Source organism: Nesoenas mayeri (assembly GCF_963082525.1).
Source record: "Nesoenas mayeri genome assembly, chromosome: 3".
NCBI lineage: Eukaryota > Metazoa > Chordata > Aves > Columbiformes > Columbidae > Nesoenas > Nesoenas mayeri.
The window spans coordinates 59,171,380-59,191,743 of NC_137544.1; the positions used below are offsets into that span (position 1 = coordinate 59,171,380).

A 20,364-nucleotide genomic window follows, 5' to 3' on the forward strand; every position below is an offset into this window, starting at 1 on the left:
ACAGTTTCTGAACTCCCTTTGCGCTGCCCTGTACCACACAATTCTTGCTTTCTGAACCCAAAAGTCAAAGTCTAGTGTGCCCTGAGTTGCAAAATAAAATTATTTTGGCATCAACTCTGGTACCTCCAGCTTCCAAATTTCCTGGAACTGGGAATCCAAAGAAATCCTATCTCCTCTTCTGTAAGGCCATCCTTAGTCTACAGTAATTGGTTATGCAAATGTCCCCCTGTTTAACAATTTTATTGTGTTTTCTGAGTAGCAGGTCACTTGGCTCTGCTAGGAAATTGTGTGTAAACTTCCTCTTATAAGCTGAGCATGCTCTGTGATGTAAATAGTGAGGTTCTGATGAACAAGATCCTCTTTCAAGTCTTCTTAAGCTGAAGCCTAAAGTAATTTGTAAACAGTTCATACCGAGTTGTTCTGCACTAACATCATCCTTTTCACTCCAGTTGTCCATTTTTGCTCCATAGTGTTGTCTTCCCTAACATACTGACAGTGAGTTGTTAACACTTTCCAGCCCCTTTTTTGCTAGGCTAAACAGACCTGTCTTGGGTGGGTTCCTCCTGTGAGACTCCTCCTTGGAACCCAGGTGTTCTTTGCACTTCTTCCAGACTGAACTTGTTGAATATGGCTAACTAGAATTGTGCACAATATTGCAATTTCCATTCACCTACTGTATGTAAGAGGTGAGCAACCTCAGGGGAGGTGAGGAATGGTGATTTGAAACACATGGAGCCAAGGTTTCCAGTAAGTTACAAACTACAACAATCTTTAATGTTGACTGCAAACTGCCACTGAAAGAAGCTCTACAAAGAAATGAAAGAGAGAATATCTTGTGTAGAATAAAGATACCATGTGTTGCATCAGAGTGTGAGCATCGCTGAAGGTTTTTTTTTGTTTGTTTATTTGTTTAAAAAAATCAGTGTTTTGGTGAAAGCTGCTTTGATTGCACCAGGTCTAGTAGAGCTGCTCTTTCTCTCTCTTGGCAAGTTCCACTGGCACCAGTTTCTCTCTGTGCTGGCTCATCCAGCACAAGGGGCTCTTCACGTATTTCCTGGAGAAGAAAAACAAAACCAAAAAACCCACGAAGGTTTGCCACTGAATGCCGCTGGCAGAATGCTCCCCCTGCGCCATAGGCTGCCGCTGAGGGCACGGCTGTGCAGCCCCCGCCCCCCGGCAGCCGAACCCCGAACCCCCGGGGATGCTCCGGCGGCCCCGGCGCTTCCCCGCCTGCCCGCGCGGGGGCGGCCCCGCCGCACGATCGTCCCCCCACAGGCTCCAGGTGCCGGGGGTTTATGTGGTTCATTCAAGAGGAGGGAGGAGGGGGCGCCCGGGGGCGCTGCGCAGGCTGCACCGGAGCCGCCAGTTTCTCAGTGACCGCGACGAGAGGGAGCCCGCCGGCTCCGGCAGCGCCATCAGCTCCGGGCTTTCTGTACTGCCATAATTGCTCTTAATTAGGCCATAAACAACCTCCTTCAAGCCTGGCTGAGTCGCGGCGTTACCCATTAGAAAGAAAAAGTATTCTCTGGTAACCTAAAAAACCCAACCGCAGGGTGACACATCGCACTAGGCTGTTCACGCCTTGGTCACTTCCAATGTGAAAAAAGTATGGGTCTTATTTTCAGTTTGAATAATTCTACCTGTGCCCTCAAGCCTTTTTCTCTGGGTATCATTTGTCCTGCTGGCAGGCTGGCAGCTGGGAGAGGGCGAAGGAGTCTGCATCGTCCTGGCAAGCCTGGGCATGCAGATTAACTGGGGGATGCTACCTCACTTGTAGCAACATGCCACCAGCTGTGGTGATGCCTGACTCTCGCCCGAAGCCATCAGCCCTGCAAAAAAACAATGTCCACTATACTGTTTTCACTATAGTTTCTTTATCCTTTTATTGATTATGCTGGTAACTTCTAAGTCTGAAAAAATCAAGTCATTTTTTGAATCTTTGAACAGATAAGGAGAGTGTTGGATTTTAAAAAACAGGGATGTTTAGGTTTTTTACCTCTTCTATGGCCAAAAACTCCTGAAAAGAATGGGGACAGTAGCAAACTGATAGTATTATAAAAATTGCCAGTTAATCTATGGTCAATGACACTTGCATTTGGAGATTGTGAGTACACAGCATGTGTATCAGCAGACTGTTTAATTCTGTTCTCCAAACTGATGTGCTACTTTTGTTGAACTTATGTCATTCCAAGGGCCACTCTGCTTCTGAGGGGTGAGAAAAGATTGTCAAAAGACACAAAAACAGCTGGAATGGTTCATATTAAAGGAGAAGACACATGGCATTCATGTCACCAACACTCATTGCTCTTCTACCCTTTTTATGTGGTGAGATGGGAACACAAAACTCACGCTGGAAAAACCTTTTTTGAGTATGAGCTCATGGAGTCTACAGAGCCACAAGGCTCAGTAAATGCACAAAAAATGCCCATCTAGAAGAGCTATCAGAACTCACATGGAGACTTGAGGTATTTGAGATAGGGTCTCACTCCTTTCCTTTTTCTGCATGCAGACCAAGACAAACAGCCCTAAATGTGAGAACACAGCCCACCTCCTCTCCAGGAATGCCAGTCAGCAAACGTGCTGTGGAGCCAGGCCTGGCTGCAGGCATTCATAGAATCATAGAATTGTTTTGATTGGAAAAGACCTTTATGATCATCAAGTCCAACCATTAACCTAGTACTGTCAAGTCCACCTCTAAACCATGTACCCAAGAACCTCATCTACATGCCTTTTAAACCCCTCCAGAGATGGTGACTCCACCACTTCCCTGGGCAGCCTGTTTCAATGCCTGACAACCCTTTCCATGAATTATTTTTTTCCTAATATCCAATCTAAACCTCCCCTGGCACAATTTGAGGATGTTTCTTCTCGTCCTCTCCTGTTCCTCACAGAGATGCTGGAAACACCACCACTTTTGGGCCAGTCCTTCCGCACCAACAAAATGTGTACTTGGCCACTGAGATCAACACATGCAAGCTCAAGCGTTGAGAGAATCTGATTTTTCCAGAAAAAAAAGAAAAAAGAAAAGAGAAAAAAAAGAAAAAAAAGAAGTTTCCTTTTTTCCTTTTTTGTTTTAGAATACAGCATTGAAAGGCTTTGTCGCTCTGGCACGCGGGGGATGCAGTCACAGGCTCAGTACTTACTGTTTAGCTAGTTCCATGGATATTTGCTCCAAAGAGCATCCTTTTGTCTCTGGTATAAACACAATAACAAAAGCCAGGGATGCTAGGCTCATTATTGTGTAAATGAAACACACCCAGGCCAAGCCAATGAGCTCTACAAAAGAAGAACACATTTTTAAATTTCAAATGTCACAAAAATTTTTCCATTGCCATATTTTTACAGGATACAGCCCCAAATGCACAGGAGAAGTTAGAAAGAAGTTAGGCTGTTATTCTTGGCTCACTTATTTGTGCCTGGATAGAATATGCAAAAAGAAGAGTGGTTTTGCTTCTTCTAGTAGTCCTTATGAAAGAAAGTGGAAGAACCCATATTGACCTGCTTAGCATAAACCTATTGATTTATTTTGTTTGCGGTCACTTTGGATGGTAACAGTGAGCAGACATTATTCCTGATTTGTGCGAAGGCACTAGGCTTACAAGTGCCTTGAATCTCCACCGTGTCTGGCTTTATTGCAAATTCTTTCATGGAGCAAAACCAAGCATATTTCACACTGTTGCTATTGTTTCCAGCTAATCCCCGCCGTCTCTCAGTTCCCAGCATTTCCACTGCAAGTCCTGAGTCCCGGGCCAGAAAGGGATCAAAGAGTGAACTCCTGATGGGGCCAGCCAGGAACTGGTGGCTTTCTTAGCCTGCTGTCCAGGGACAGGTAGGTCCTCAGGCTGAGGAAGGCATTCTGCAGCCATTGGAGGGTAAAGCACATACAAACCCAAGAGGGTGCTGCAGCCCTCTCTGCCTTTTTCACTGCTAAAACTAAGTCAGACAGGTGAAACATTTGTCAGTTGTGTTATGAGCTAAAAATTGTAGCTGAAGCTGTTAATTCACTTGGTGCCTTCTGTACCAGATACCCAAGTGCAAGTGCTCCTGGCCACCATGACCTCCACATGTATTAACTTGAAGACAGAATTTCCAATTCTTCATTTTTGCCGTAGACTAGAAATGCTGGTAGTTACACTAAGTCCAGATTAGACCCAGCTAAGCCAATAGAGTTACTGTGGCTCATTGAAACCGAGACCAGAATAGCAGCTAGATGTGTGTTAACAAGCAAAGCTGCACAATAGGAGGGGGGCTTCAGGTGAAACAGCTGATGCTAAGGACCCGAGGTCTCGTTTTGGGAACATTTCCTTAGGAATAGCTCTCATTTGCTCCAAGGACTGAGCAGGTATTGGCAGCTGGAGTGTATTCACTGTTCATTTTCTGGTTTAGTTTGTTTGGGTTTTTTTGTTGTTTGGTTGGTTTTGTATTTGTTTTTTGTTTGCTTTGTTTTCTTTTTCTTTGTTTTGTTTAATTTTTCCAAAAGCTTGTGCAGTTCAGGACGGCCCTGTGATGCAAACCAAAGGTCAGGGAGTGGGGGAAACCAGGTGATTTGCTTCTGAAGAGGACCCTTGATCTAGTGCTAATGTGGACACAATGAGTTTGGACTGGCATATTTTTCCTAATTTTAATCAAGATAGTAATCAGAGGGGTTTCTCTCTCTCTTTTGAAGCCCATTTTAGTCATAGAACACACTCATTTTCAAATATCTCTCAAAAAGCATGTAGCAGGATGAAAACCACCTCCACTTTTTGTGGGTTGATTGCCTGCCTCTAGTGGAGAGTGATGTAAAGTTAAAGGAAACCTGGAATTTCTGTTCCCTTATATATTTTGTTTTTCTACACATATTTTCCTCAGAATGAGACTGAAAACTAAAATTTGCAAGACTACTTATGAGATAAAATAGAAAAAATATTTGCCAATCAATTAATTTTAACATCATCATTTAACCTTCTCCCTTGCTTATCATCACATTCCAAGTTACTATACAGACCTTTCTGTAAGGAAAATTTCTCAAAGCCAGGACATTCCTGTGAAAAGGAATTATTTCAATAGGATTGTCTTTAAAAATATTTGATCAGTAAAGCTGCAGTCTAATCGAGAGCAGAACTTCCATTTACTTCAGAAAATGCAGGACTAAATCCTAGATATTATGTATTTTCAATCTACTAAGGAAATGGTGTTTTAAGAATTGGGGTTCACAGCCTATACAGTCATTGTGCAAGGTGCTCTGATAAGGAGCATCATGAGGCTATTATTACTAGCACAAACTTAGAAAGATGTAGTGGAAACTATGAAGTTACACTAACAAATGGCATCAAAAAAAAAGATCTGAAATTGGCTCCTGGGACACCATGGCTGCAATTTATAAATGTTATTTGAATAGGAAAGATTTGTTTTGCCCACTAGGAAAATATCAGCTTGCAAAGACACAGAGAAATCTTACCAGTTACAGTCAAAAATGTCAAGGAGATGAGAAGATTTATACCCCAGTTCATGCTAGATGTCAAAGCCATGGCCCGTCCTCTGATCCCACCAGGGAAAATTTCACTCAGGACCAGCCAGGACACTGAAATAGAAGAAGGGGGAAAAAAAAAAAAAAGAGGTGTTGTCTTTGAAAGGCTGACTTTCCTTGCTGTAAATTGAGGTAGTCCATGAGTTCAGGTGAGGCTGCCTGAAAGAATAAGGTGGTTTTCAGGGTCAGGGTGAGCCCAAGCCCTTGAGGACCACCCATGCTCTCCAAGCAGCGCACTGCAGTCAGCATTGCCCCGGGGCATCATCCCTGCCTGGCGCCCTGCGACCAGGCCACAGGTGGCACCAGCACTGCTGGGCAGTGCCAGCACACACGGAACCAGGGAAACCCAGAAAACATTGGAGACCTGAGCTCTGACTGCACATCTGTGTAGGAAAGGGAGCCCCGACTAAATAACTCTCCAGTGACATAATGCTAATGGAAGTGGGGCAGCAAACCAAAATAATCTCCAGCCTCGGAGTGGCACTGTGTGTTTATGCCACCTTATAAATCAGCCTGCCACACTGAAGCAACTTTGCTATTCCAGCTGTGTGCTCCGTATAAATGAGATTGCTGAGGTATAAATGAAGAGAGAGGGCCTGATTTTTGGCTCCTTCATATCACACTACGACACAGGTGATCTAAATGCTGGTGTTGCTGGCCCACAAAAACAAATCCAGTCATGAAGAGCTGGCTGTGCAACCACCTTGATAGCAAGGGAAGAAAAGGAAAAGACACTACATTTCTGCACCACTCCTGGTTATTAAAAAAAAAAACCAACAACAAAAAAAAAACAGCACCCCCCTTTTGCTCATAAGTGAGACGCGTTAGCAAGAGGTTACTGCGTGGAGAGGTTGTGGGTTAGCAGACGACCACAACACAAGAGCAGAGAGATGTATGTGGATGAACTGTATCTTCAGACCCTAAGACATGGCCATTATAAATTGCTCCTGTGCAACGTTGTTTCTGCATAATGACAGATGGGAGGTTCCTCAGGACACTGACACTGGACAATCTTCAAGTTGGTTTTTAAAAATAGACTCCTGTACATCTGGATGTGCATCTCGCTGGAATATCTCTTTGGATGCTTATAGGATTCCTGCATGACAGTACTGGTAAAGGTAGAAAAGAAAAAAAGACATGAAGGAGACTATGAAGGACCAACTGAAAGGGGAAAAATAATCTCTGACCTTTGAGTCAACAGGGCAGATTAAAGCAAACTCCGTATTTCTTTGTACCACAGATTTGAATCCAATAATGTTTTCTGGAGCTTGCCAAGATTTCATTTATTTATTAATTTATTTATTAAGGAAAAATATAAAAAGCTTCACTCCCACAGTGGGAGTGACCTGTCAAAGTGCTGGTTTTATTCTGGAGAGTCGAGACCACACTGCACAATGGCCTCACACTGTTACACACGGCCAAGCGGCGCACAGCTGTAACACAGCCGCCATGTCTGACAGCAGCCCTAGAAAGGCTTTTCTTTCTTTTTCTGACTTGGATCACAGTAACGTTTAATACACTTGATGCTGATGAGGCAAACATTGCTTTAAAGAAATGCCCTCAGCATTTTCTGGGAGGTCTCTACACATGGCAGGTGGCAGAGGGGCAAAGAATAAGAGAACTGGCTTCTCAAGCAGGTGTTTTTCCCTGCCAGGTCAGCTAGCCCTGCACCACAGCAAAAACAGGCCCTGGCAATGCATGGGGATCTCCTTATTGTAATTTGTCTGCCTTCACCACCAGGACTGCCAAAATGCAAAGCAGCAAGTCCATATGAGCTTCAGCAGTGTGACGGGCACCAGGGGACGGTTTGTGCCACACCTGAAGTGTGTGGCAGTGCGGCTGCTCTGATACCGTGCATTTTTCCAAGGACAGACTGGCCCTGTCAGGCTAACTACGAGTTGTCTGGGGATTTGAAATGTATTATTTGCCTGCTAAGAAACCAAAAGATTTGAGCATCTGCATCAGCTGCAGTAGTGCCTAGCTACTCTTATTTCAATTAGTCATTTAGTTCAGACATATCCCACCGACACACCAGATCTGTTCTTCATGTCTGCTAATGGTAGCTACTTCCTCTGGCATGGCTCTGACCTCTGCTTGGCTGGTGAGGAGTGGAGAGGCTTATTCCCCATGGAGAACAAGCAGTTGTAGAAATCTGAGACTTATTACATTTTATTTATTCCTTTCGCCAAGCTGAGGCAGTGATAACGATCGATTCTTTGCTTTTAGCACCTCTCTGGGATTGCTTTTACTATTTGTACCTTTGCCAAAAAGCAGCAGCTGCTGTAGGTATGGCAGGGATATGGCTTTCTCTTGGGGAGCCAGTAACTAGGTTCAGGCTCCCATTCATAATGACTGCCGCTACCTTATGTGCTGTGTGCATGCAGCTCTGCAGAAATTTAACCTGCATGCTGCCAAAGTCACTGCGAAGTCAACTATGTGCTCTGCCTAAGCAACAACATTTTACAGGGAAAATCAGCCCATCCTTGTAAAGAGGATCCAGATAACCCCAGCATGCCTCCATCCACTACACAATCTAACATTATTTCAAAAAGATGCTGTGTCAGTAACCACATTGCACACACTCAATAGGTTTCAGCATCTGCTCCAGCCACCCTTGGCTGATATTTGTGGAACAGATGGGAAAAGAGCTGGTGCTTTCCAGGTCAGATGGGGGTAAGAGATGAGGCTATGGGCTCAGCATGAGTCTCTGTCCTAGATTCACCAACTAGGGGATGTGTTCATGCAGTGGCTGCAGTTAATAACTCACCTTTGCTGACCTGCAGTGAATTTTATGTTGACAGCAGTTAAGAAAAATTGTACACTTCAATGGTCTTTTATTATCGTATAATCTAGAGAAAAGAACATCCACTGCAAATGCACAAGAAAATATTGCACTGGATCAGGAAGTTTAACCATTTCATTAAATATTCTCAGAATCTCGATGCCCTGACATTCCTTGCCTAAAGAGGAAGAGCAGAGGATTCAGGTACACAAACAACCCCTTGACCAGGATGGTGACATTGACCTCTAAACAAAGCCACTGGCACTATAAAGGCAGAAAGCAAAATAATAATGCAAGATTACAGCTGCTCCATTAAGGCTGAATAAGTTGCATAATGGTGCACAGTGCTGGGACTACATTTTAGATACCATAGAAGGTGGTTTCTTTTAGCACTTTAACTGATACTTAATGAGTGAAAAAAAGCAAATCTTGCTTAAGTGCTGAGCAGGAGTAGTTCAAGATGTAATTCACAAAGATGCTCTGTTATATTGGTTATAACATTTCAAATTCAATGTTTTTGTAGAAATGGAAGATCCAGTACCCTACCACATTTTGTTTCAAAAGGAGAAAAATTTTAGAATAACCCTGCTTTCTATAAAGAAATTAAAATGATCAGGGTAAATGCTTTAATAGTGTTATGGAAAATGTTTAAATGACCTGATTAGAGCCTTGAAACACAACGAAATAAGATAAAAAGAAATAGATCAACATAGTTAAACAACTGAATGAAAAAAGCTTTTAGAAATAGAAATATGCCTTCCGTAAAGGTGTATGCTGTGTCCAACTATGGAACTCGCTTCCATAGGATGCTTTGGGTGTGAAAAACATTAGTGGGTTAAAATGTGGGTTGTTGAAACATTATTTCTCTGTATGTGTGGAAAAATCCCTCAAGGACTATTATTCACAATAGTGAAAACAAATCCCCAACAATTTTCTTGGAGTCCCTAAATTACTGATAGCCAGAAGGACACACTGTGCATGCTGCATGTGCCTTTTCTTCTCTATTTTCCCTTGGCATCTGCTACTGGCTACTGTTGGAGGCAGGGTAACAGATTGATTGAGTGGCCCTTTTGTTTGAGCTAACATAGCCAACTTAATGAGCTTTACATTTGGGCGCTAAGCAAAGAGATGTCTCAAACCCTCACATTATTTCTTCCATACTTCCTAACTTTACAGCTATGCAGTAAATAAAAAAATATTTTTGAAAAATTAACAGACATCAGAGGAGCAGAAACATCTGAGAGATACTGTGAGATTGAGGGTACTCAACATTCAAGTGAGGTGCATGAATGAAAAATGTCCTTGTTTTGACCTTATTCCTGCCAGGAGGCAGAAGCAAATTGGAAGCTGCTCAGCAGCTCTCATTAATGAAATATTGGATTCCCTTGGTATTCATTTGTTGCTTAGCACTTTTTCCTTTCCTATACATGTATTGTGTGAGATCAAGTTCTTTATGGTATGATTTAGAAAGCAGCCATCGCAATACTTGAAAGAATTCAAGTTTCTGAGGTATAAACTATGGAAAGAGATTAAGTAGACTTTACAGCTTAGGAGGGAAGTAGGCAGAAGTATGTAAGACTTTGAAAGGGAGGACTGGCTTGTTAGCAGCAAGAGGTCCGAGAGAAGATAAGGAAGGGATTATCCCACCGGCAATGCAGGCAGACCATCTAAGAACATGTAACAAATGATCAGTACTAGGGAAGGACGCAAGCAAGCCACTGCAAAGCTGCCATGAGAGGAAGGAAGTCAAAGGACATAGTTAATGACTGGCTTTGCCAAGACCAGATTTTTTTCCAGGCTTATGAAATCTCACAGGTTTTTCATTTACCTGGTTTCTGACTCTGCTGGGTATTAACATAAATAGCTAGATGGCTAACTACTTCTCACAAAAGGCCAGCTTCAACGCTAGTTTGCCTTGATTTCAAATGGCATGTTGCAGGCGATGGCACAAACTTTTGCAGTGTGCATGGTGATGAAGTGTGTATCTATGAGGGCAGATGGCACTGAGGCAGAGCTGGGATTTGAGGCAGGGGGGACTTGCTGCTGAAAGGTACCAGCACTGTCCTGGCACCCACACACCCACAAAAATATGGCCCCTGCAAAGGCTTTTGTAGTATCTCTGGTGAAGGAGGTTTAGAGGCGCTGTCAAAAGTGAGGGATGCTTAGATTGGAAAGAAGAAAGGGTGAGTTTGTCCTTTTCCAAAGCAGACAAAAGAGGTAGGATACAAGAAAAGTGGACTGAAACTCTGCCCATGGTTTTGTGCAAAAGGCCAAAGCAGAAAACCACGACTGGCATTAAAAATCAATGAATCTGCTTAATGAAAGCCATTTGTCTCTGGCTCTGGCCCATAATATGAGACTGAAGTGGCTGCTCAAAATGAATAACAGGCAAATATGGAGCAAACAAGTGGCTATATTGCTTTGGAGAATGTGTAAACTGCCAACAGAGTGCCAACCAGTCAAGTCAAACCCTGTGTGTGCCCATTAAAAGGAGGGGAATTCCTCTATTGCTGAGCAATAGGCGAGTCAGGAGAAGCCTCAGCTAATCGCATCTCTCTGGCTGCATCCTGATCTTTGCAGAAGAAGGCAATATATACTTTTCTATGACTTCCAAGGCACTTCTCTATGAGAAGCTTTATGACTACTGGTTTAAAGTTACCTGGTACCATTGGTGATCGAAAAAAAGCTGATGTGTTGTGGCAAATCTTAAATTATTTTTCTTTTCTTGTGGCACACTGTGTTTATTTTTAATGGTTAATTCTTTAGGTTGACTCCTTGAAAAAACATATGTTAAGACAAGTGGGATTTAATTATTATATCTCTGAGGCTGTATCTCTGAGGCCGTACATAAAAATTGTTGTCCAGTGTTTGTACTATTTGCCTCACTATGTAATAGGCTCAACACTCACATGTGCTTTTTTAAGGAACTTTCCAGTGTACCATGGAAATCACCCTTCACTGGCACCTCCTCCAGTTTATGTTAGAACAACAGGAGCATTCTGGGGGAAGAGACTTTGAGACCAACACTTTAGCTCCTTCCCCTGTTTTCTGGGCCACTTGAGAAGTAAGGCACTGTGACGTACTTGACCTCTGATTTTCCCCAGCTATCCTTCCTCCCCTAAACTTCTCACCACTGTGAGCCTGCATTTTACACACTTTTTTTTTTTTTACTGTTATAATTTTTATTTCCATGAACTTGAAAAAAAAAATGTAATGCCTGATATACATTTTCATGTTTCATGCAAGCTGTTAAATGTATTCTTAAACCTGTTTTCAGTGATCTTCAATTACCATCCATTTTCTGCTTCAAAGAGTAGTCACAAACCAGAAGATCTTTCTTATAGGCAGTAACTTCAATATGAAAGATTACTGGGCAAGAAATGATAGATGTATAAAGTTCTGGGAGTGGTAGAATTTTCTTAGTTAATGTGATTTGTGGCCCATCTTGTGCAACAACAGTACTCAGCTGCAAATACATCAGTTGGATGCATCATAGATTTACTGTAGGCAGGTATGTAATAGTCTGTACATATTTTCAGGTCCCCTAATAGAAGCTGATTTGAACTGATGTATGAGATGACAATTCTATTTGCAACTGGATTTCACAGCCACTGTCTCTTTCTCTCATCCTTTGCTATATACTGTCCCATAAAGGCAGAACAACTTGGAGGGCAAACAGAAAGAAAAAAAGAGAGAGAGAAAAAAAAACAAAAAAACAAGAAAAGAAAACAAGCTTTCAAGGGAGAATGTGCTTGTTATAATAAGCTTATTATAATGATACTGTCATCAAAAAAAAAGGCCTTTTAATTAAAACCTGAAATGTATATTCCTGTCTGTAGTTGTTTATTTGTTCAGAATATTGAATCCAGGATAATCCTCTAAGGCATTTTCAGAGGAATGACTGCAGAAGCCAGAGGGTCTAATTCATGAAGAAGTTGTGCATGAATTAGTTCAGATTATCACATATTTCACTTTTTAAAACCCAGCTGGGTGGGGTAAACAAGCCTGTTTTTCCAGTATCTAAAGGCCAATGTTGGTCCTTAAAGAGGTGCACAACAGAAAATTGCTGCTGGGACACTGCAGTTTGGGGCAACTTAAGCCTTTGCTCTTGCAAAATAGAGGTTTGTGCATATGCTTCAGAAAATGCCCAGTGGAAAGGATACGCAACCTGTTACAACAGTGATGTGTTTGGTGAGAGGCCTGCAATGATCATGCCCCTCACTGGCCGCTGCTGCCCATGCTTTACTTCAGTTGCTGCTGAAGGGCGGCAGCAAGGAGGAAGGCGTGAAGGCTCTGGGCCACCCAGCACGTGTCTTTTAGTTCTACTTTGTTCATAACAGTTTTCTGACTGAGAGTGGATTTTCAAAGGCATCAGCAGCTGGAGGTCCTCCTGTGTCCCCTTTCCCTGGCTTTCCTCCCAGAGCTCAATATGACATTGAAACTCAAGATGCTGTGGGGAGGAACAGTCTTCTGACTCCATGCACAGACTTACCATCAGGCCATCCCCTCTGCACTTGGGCTGCCAGTCTCCACCTTCCTCAGCAGTGACTGGACATTTTTACCTTTCTATCATTATTATTTTCTCACATGTTTTAGTTTGGTGATCTTTACAAGTGAAATAAAATACAATGTTTGCACTTGAAGTCCTACTGACAGTTCTAGTTTTTGCACAAAGCTGGCCCAAGATCAGATTCCCTCTAAAAAATTCCTCCCAACTCTCTCTCCCAAGGGAAACTGGATTTTATGAAGCCTGACATATGCCCCATCAACTTTTTTACACATTTCAGTGTCACAATGATCTCTCCAGAACATGGTCAAGGAAAACGAATGTAAAATCTTTCCTTGTCTTTGATATGATTATCAAAGGCCACTTCTACTGAACGATTAAATGCAACACTTGGCCTACAAAGTAAGAAGGGCAAATTAGGCTGATGATACGCAGCCTTGATTATCATACGAAAGCTTGTAGGAGATGGTATGCTAGACTCACTTGACAGTGCACCACTTTACAGAACATAATGTCCCTGTAGAATGAAAGAGGATTGTTATGCCCAATTTCTAGTTAGAATTGCAGCAAGATTCATTCTCTATAACTTCTTATAATGTGGGTCTGGAGGTAAAATGCTTTATTTTGGCCAGCCGCTACTAACTAATCTGAGTCAAACTTTAAAACTATGCCTAATTTTAGGCATAGGAGCCATTCCTCTTAAGCAGCACCTTTGCATCATTATGTTTATTAACATATAACTATTACTAGAGAGATATTTATATAATCCAGAGCACCAAGATCAGAATATTGGCTCCAGTCACTGTTTAAGTGGACTGTAGTATGCCAAAACACAAGTAGTCCCCTGCCTTTTCTAGGTAGTTCTCAGAGGGCCAAATTTTGTGTTCAGTAGCAGCAGATCGAACCACTGTCATTGCAGAGAGACGGGAGCATTGGCTGGGGTATGCTGCTGTGGCTCCCTGTTTCCACAGTACCAAGGTCTCTGTCTTTCAGGAGGCAAAGCCCATGGCCTGATCTGCCAAGACTTTCCCTCATTCATATACTTGAAAGTAAAATTATGAAGAGAGCACAGAAGTCAGTGGAAATGATGTCCTACATTTCAGTTATGGACATCAGCACGCAGTTTAAGTTCAGTCTTGACATTGAAAAAGACTACTTTGCTTCTTGCAAAATGGAGTCCTAAAATATTTAAGAAGAAACTCCCAGTGACATTGCCATGTCTTATTACTGTTAAAGCAATTTTTTTCCTTATTGTGACCATTTTCACACCTAAAAAAGCCTTCCAAACTTGTAGGTTCTCTCAAGTTAGATAACATTAACCTATGTGGATGGTATTTTTGAGAACACATCGTGCAATTTGAAATTCTGCAAATCAGCATCCAGCTATCCAAAAAGATTCTAAATTGGTTTGTACTTCACTACTACCAAACATTCTGTGAAAAGGCAAACCAGTTCCTGGGGTAGTCGACATGTTAAAAAGGGGTTTTAGATAAACCTTGTCTGGGGCAAGGCAATAGGAAAAGCAAGAAATTCACAATCCTTGTTTTATTTTTCATTTTGGTATGTCTTGTCTTTCTACTGCAGCTTGGTAGTATACAGCTGATACAGTGTAAAATAAAGGCCTCATGAGGCACCATTTGAACAGAACAGGAATAATGAACTAGATAAGTACTAGGAGTGTCATTTTCAGATCACATGGATGCATGCATTAAAAGATGATTCAGTACAAATGAACAGTGCTAGAAATCTTGTCATAAAATAAAGAATTCAAGATCACTTTTAAATTAAGAAAAATAGGACTTTTGTGTACTGATCCTCAGTGAAACATGCACATTCCAAGGTTTATTATCCTGGTTCAGATTCAACAAAATATTTAAGCACTCGCTTATGTTTGAGCACTTGATTTAATCCCTACCACTATCTCTTTTTCCAGAGTAAACCACAATACAATATAAATTTGATGCTGTTCATTTCTGTGAAATTTAAGGTCAGGCCACAGCAGCGCTGCAAAATGTAGAAGCTCAAAAAAACACATTGCAAACAAATGTCATGCAAGGCAATGCTGAGCATGAATGCCTGTTAACAACAAATTTATGTGCATTATAAATTAATATAATAACCACATGTTTTGTAAAAGTCTGAAATATTGCTCTAACATCAAAGATATTGATGTGAATTCTAGACACTCATACCTTTTACCCGTGTTTTCCAAGCTAGTGCAAAGGCATACAGCTTACAATATTTCAAAATGCAGGGACAAAAACCAGAAAAGGTCCTGCATATAACTGTGCTAATGAATCATGCTTTAACTCAGGTAGTTAGTTAACCAAAGAATCACAGTAGCAGAGTCAAGGGGACTAAATTTTTCTCCAGGGTAATTCACTGGGCTTTAGGGCAATGTTCCAGGTCTGGGTTTTGGCTTGCTTAATTGAATAAAATACATAAAGAAAGACCACAACAGACCACATAAGATTGCGTAAGGAGAGTGATGGACTGAAAGAGGGATTTACTTTCTTCCTCATGCCCATGGATTTCACTTTCCTTGTGAGCCCTTGAGCTTTCTTCCATCCTCCTTGATCCTTCTTGCCTGATCTTTCTCCCATCTTCCCCACTGTCCCTGACATGGGTTTAAAACTGCATTTAAATGACCTCAACAGCTCACAATAAAAGGTAGACAAAACAAATCGGTTTTTTCCATGGGAACAGAATAATAGAGTAGTGGACTTGGAAAGGACCTACAATAATCATCTAGTCCAACTGCATGACCACTTCAGGGCTGACTGGAAGTTAAAGCATGTTACGTGTGAAATGCTATCACATAGTCTAATTCAGCTTCATGATCACCCTAAACTCCCTCAATAGGTAGTGAGGAAAGGAAAGGTGTGCCAAAGGAGATGTCAGAGTCCAGGGGTCTGAAAGTCCATGTTAAGTGGGGAGAATGTTTCCCTTTGTTGATCATCTGAGGAATCTGGCTCCCACATCAGTTAAATTTCCAAACACGTTGAAACATCTGTTCCATTTTAGGTATAAATTAGCTCAGTTTTAAAGCATCCATTGAGGCTGATATAAATTTAACCCTGATATATTCAATATGGCAAATCTGCCCATGCTTAAACTAGAATCTCTAGTTTAAACTAGCATTTCTCATCCCAAACTAGTCCTTCATCAGTAAAAAAATATTCCCAAGGTTTTCCCCCACTAGGGGCTTGCCTTCACTGACTTTCCTGCAGAGGTTTTGTTCCTCACAGGGCTGTCGACCCACACAGAGAGCTCCCACAGCAGTGAGATGATGCATCACAGCAGGGCTTGCTGGAGAGCATGGTCATGGTCCCTTCTCAGGGAGACCCAGGCTGGGGAACACAAAGCCACAATCCCAGGTCCCTCATGTGGGAGGAATTTAATCAGTGCGAAACTAGCCACTTTGTGGTTTGGGTTGGATAGCCTGCCACCCTTCCCTGCCCTAGGATCTTATGGATGCTCGGACCTGAGGCCCAATCATCCAGAAAAGTGGAGACCTTGTGAGAAGAAAAAAATTCTTTAGCATCAGGTAACTGAGAAGAGAAACCATTTCCCTTCTGAGTCTCATCTTAGACACCAGGTTTCCCAATAAAGGTGACTGTGGTGACCACAAGTTGCTGGTCTGTTAACCCATGTGGATACAGACAGGGATTTGTCTGTCCATCTCTTGTGCCTGCCCCAACAGCTTGAAATCTGCCTGCCAGCTTCAACCAGAGATGCCTCTGCACCTGCACACAGAAAGCAGAGAGATGTCAGGACTCCCCAAATGCAGCAGGAGCTTCAGCTCGAGGTGGCTGTGAGTCAGCAGCTGAGAGTCCACCAGGGAAACACCCTGAGGGGAACCGCTGACCCCCAAACTGCCCCTCATTTCATGGGCCCTGTGCCCTGCTGGCTCTGGCACTAATGTGGCGGTCCTACATAGCCTGCAAGGATTGCTCACCCTCTACTCATACCCGACCTTCACACATGCCTGCATTCACCTCAGGTCTGGATCTCACAGATCACAACTCCTCCGTGTGTGCCCCAGGCACTGGCGAGGTGCTCTCACATCTGGTTGGTCCCCCATTTGGTGGGTAATGCTCCCACTTCAGAAGTTAAAAGGCAACATTGGTGTGAATGCAATGATGAACATGCAATTTTTTTCCCAGTTTTCCAATCAGAAATATTCACTTGATGGCTGAGGCTAGCAGACGGCAACACGCAGCATACTTTCCCAGCCTGAGAAGGCTTCCCATGGGTATTTAATTCCACTGTTTAACAGGTTTTAGTCAATACCACAGTATTTCCAGTCCTATGAGGACCTACTCATGGGAGCTGTGCTTTGATGAGACTATAACAGCTATGTGGAAAAGCAGTGTTTGCAGTAAGTTCTAAATTCCTCCTCCATGAACCTGATATACATTTATTGGTCAACCACAAAAGTGTGAAAACCATAATTTAGATTTTGTATCTATCTGGATGGGTATATGTGGCATTCTTGTGTCAAGGCGTGAGATGCAGAAGACATCTCTCCAAACACTGATCTGCCACAGGTGCATCGTGGCCACAGCTGTGTGTGTGCCGAGTGAGCTCCAAGCACTCGGGGCCAGGGCATCCCTGCAGCTCTGAGAAATCCCCTGGAAGAGGAGCTTGTGATGACCTCCAAGAGATGAGCTGTGGTAATTTGGCCCTTGGCTCTGGAGAGCCACAGAAGCTGGTGACTGCTCTGGGATAGACAGTAATAGAATAGTAATAGATTAGAATATGCAGTCATGGGTTGGCAGAGAAATAAATACGTTTGGACTTTATGTATCTAATTGGTTTTGAGGATGACTCACAACATGAAACTGCCCTCAGCCCCACTTGTAGGTGCTTTTGTTAATTTTGATCCATACCCCTTCAGCATGAACTGCCATGATGTCAGTGGAGCTCATGTGCTTTGCACCGGCAAATTATCCTAAAGTTCATTGGCCAACTGCCTAAACACCTTTGCAGTTGATCAGAAAGCTGTTTTAAGGACCAAGAGGACAAAGACCTCTTTTGTGCACAGCACCAATACCATACATGCAGTCCAAATGCATGCACTCAACATCCCCCAATCAATAAAGGTGGTCCCTGCTCCACAACAAAAAATCCCTGTGATGGGCACTGATCTCCTTAAACTGCGCTATGTGTAAAGAGGTACTGTCCACTTGCTTTTTATTTGCCAGAACAAATTCATACTGGGAAAACAGATGCCCTGTTGGGTCCAGATTGAGTCTACACTACTTGCTTCTCAGCCTAGGACATGTTGGAGCCCCTCTGATTTTTGTTGAATAAAGAGAATTGCCTCCAGACCACACTGCATCCCTGTGGTGCATATGTGTGATGCTACTGTCTCTCATTTACTTATCAGTGAGATCACCCAGTGAAACCTCCTCACTCAGGGGATATACAGGAAAATACGGAGGAAACTTTCAGTTTCAGAAAGGTTAGACCTGCCCTACAGTTGTTAAGCAAAAGAACTCTCTTGCACTTGCTCCATCCAACCCCAAGAGTCCCACATTTGCAGCCTTATTGTGTCTGATACTCCAGGAGCTTGGCTTTTCTGGTTCATGCATTGCAACATATTGTACCACACAACAGTGATGAGTGAAGGAGGTGGCAACTCTTTGTAAGAAAGGACAACACTTTTTTTGCACCTCAAGTGGTTTGAACAATGCATCTGGCAAATGAGATGCTCTGCAACTATTTTAGTTAACTCTGTGTCATTTAGTAAATGGTCATGCTTGGTCGTGGCCCTGACTAGAATTTCTCAGTGTGTCTTTTGTGTTAAACTACTTTCCAGGGTCACATGGAACTACTAGCTTTGGCAATGAATTGGTTATCTACCTCCACACTGTATTCATCTCATTAGCTGGCACTCACTGTTCCCTGGGCAAGGCATAGCAACATTTCCATGAGGCTCAGATTTCTTGTGTCCCCCGCTTCATAGCCAGAGTGACGTTTCTCATGGGCTCTGCAGGCATCTTTCCCTGGTGAGAACAGTTCATACCCATTTGACCTTTCTGATATACAGACAAGGGTAACTCAAGACAAAGATGAGTGTCAAGTAAGTCCCCTTAGCTAATAACTGCCTTGAAACGCCTCTGCAAACACCCTTAGAGAGATGACATGCTGTTCTGTGATGTGATGCAACACTGATTTGTTGCACCTACAAAATGTCCTCATAGTTGTGTGAAATTGAGTGTGAACAAGCAGTTGAATAGCAGTTCATCAAACATAATCAATCTAAAACCAAGCATCAGAAATAATTCTTTTATCTGGCCTAAGTGTTGACGATATAAATACAGAGCACACTAGAATAAAAAAGTGACTAAACAGATTCTTGCTAGTCTGTGAATTCTTTTATAATGCAAAAATGGCTTTTATCTCTCACTGTCTATTTCTGAGCATTCATCACTGTGCTGCCTGGATGCTTTGAAAAATGGCAATAAATATATTTAGCATATATTTAGTTCATTAAAGAATCCATCTACTTCATGTAATTTGGAGACAAAAGAGAATCATGGACAAACACAATATTAATAGATGTCTGATGTGCAAATGTGGACTGTAACTAATCTTTTGACCAGAATCCCAAAAAAGGATGGGAAGAAAAAGGGCAAATTAATTAAAAAAAAAAAAAAAAAAAAAAGAGAATAGAGCTCATGTTGCATGATTTGCCCTATAAAGAGCACGCCATTTCCCAGTGATGCTACATAGGCTCTCCTTTATCCCCACAGAACATAATGCAGCATGGACTCATAATAAAGTGAGTGAATTTGTTCCAGAAATGGCCTAATGATGTGGTGGGAAAAGAGCAAGATCTTTTCTGCTCTTCGTCCAAAAGAGGCTGATTTGATTTGTTACAAACAGACACATCACCGGCACAGCTTTCACCTTAACCAGCAGGATAGGCAGACATTGCATGGAGTATGAGAATTTGCATTGAAAATATTGTGGTGCCGGGGCTACAGTGCTCTGTTCCAGGCTCCCGGGCACTGCCTGGCCACAGTAGCCACAAATCACAACTTTGCATCCTAACACAAGACTTTTTAACCACAATAGATCTTCTGCAGATTCCAACAATCTCTTGATTCTCTGACCCTTACATTTTCTATAAATTTTCAATTTTAACTGAACATTGTGTTTTTAAAGGCACGGAAATGTCTTGAAAGCACTTATCTGCATTTTGAAATACCTGTAACTCTCCTGGACCTGGCCTTCACTTGCTACACAAATGCATCTGTCAGTGTAAATTGCCTCAACATAGCTTTATCATACATGATTTTAACATGCTGGAGCTGAGACTGTGTCCTTTCCCAGTTGGCTCTTAGCCAAAAAAGGGGTCAGAAAACAAACACGAGCCTCAAAGACTTCTCAGATTAGCCTGGCAAACACACCTCAGTTTCTGTAGCCCTCAATGAAGTAGATGTCGTTATCATTAACGTCACATCAGGCCAACTCAAACGATCAGGAACCCACTTACTGCCACGCCAACAGGAAAGCAGCTTTCAACAGGAGGCCAACCCTGAACATGTGCCCCTG

General features: G+C 42.5%; 1 protein-coding gene across 1 annotated transcript in view; it reads right to left on the minus strand.

The window, feature by feature from the left end:
* Positions 1-862: 862 nt before the first annotated feature.
* SLC2A12 (solute carrier family 2 member 12) overlaps positions 863-20,364 on the minus strand; it is a gene marked incomplete at its 5' end in the record, with an annotated part of 29,808 nt that continues 10,306 nt past the window's right edge. Inside the window, 3 exons of the mRNA XM_080342222.1 lie at positions 863-1,054; positions 3,144-3,276; positions 5,441-5,563. Of these exons, the coding sequence (XP_080198348.1) occupies positions 958-1,054; positions 3,144-3,276; positions 5,441-5,563 (353 nt within the window). The 3' untranslated portion in view covers positions 863-957. The remainder of the gene's footprint in view (positions 1,055-3,143; positions 3,277-5,440; positions 5,564-20,364) is intronic.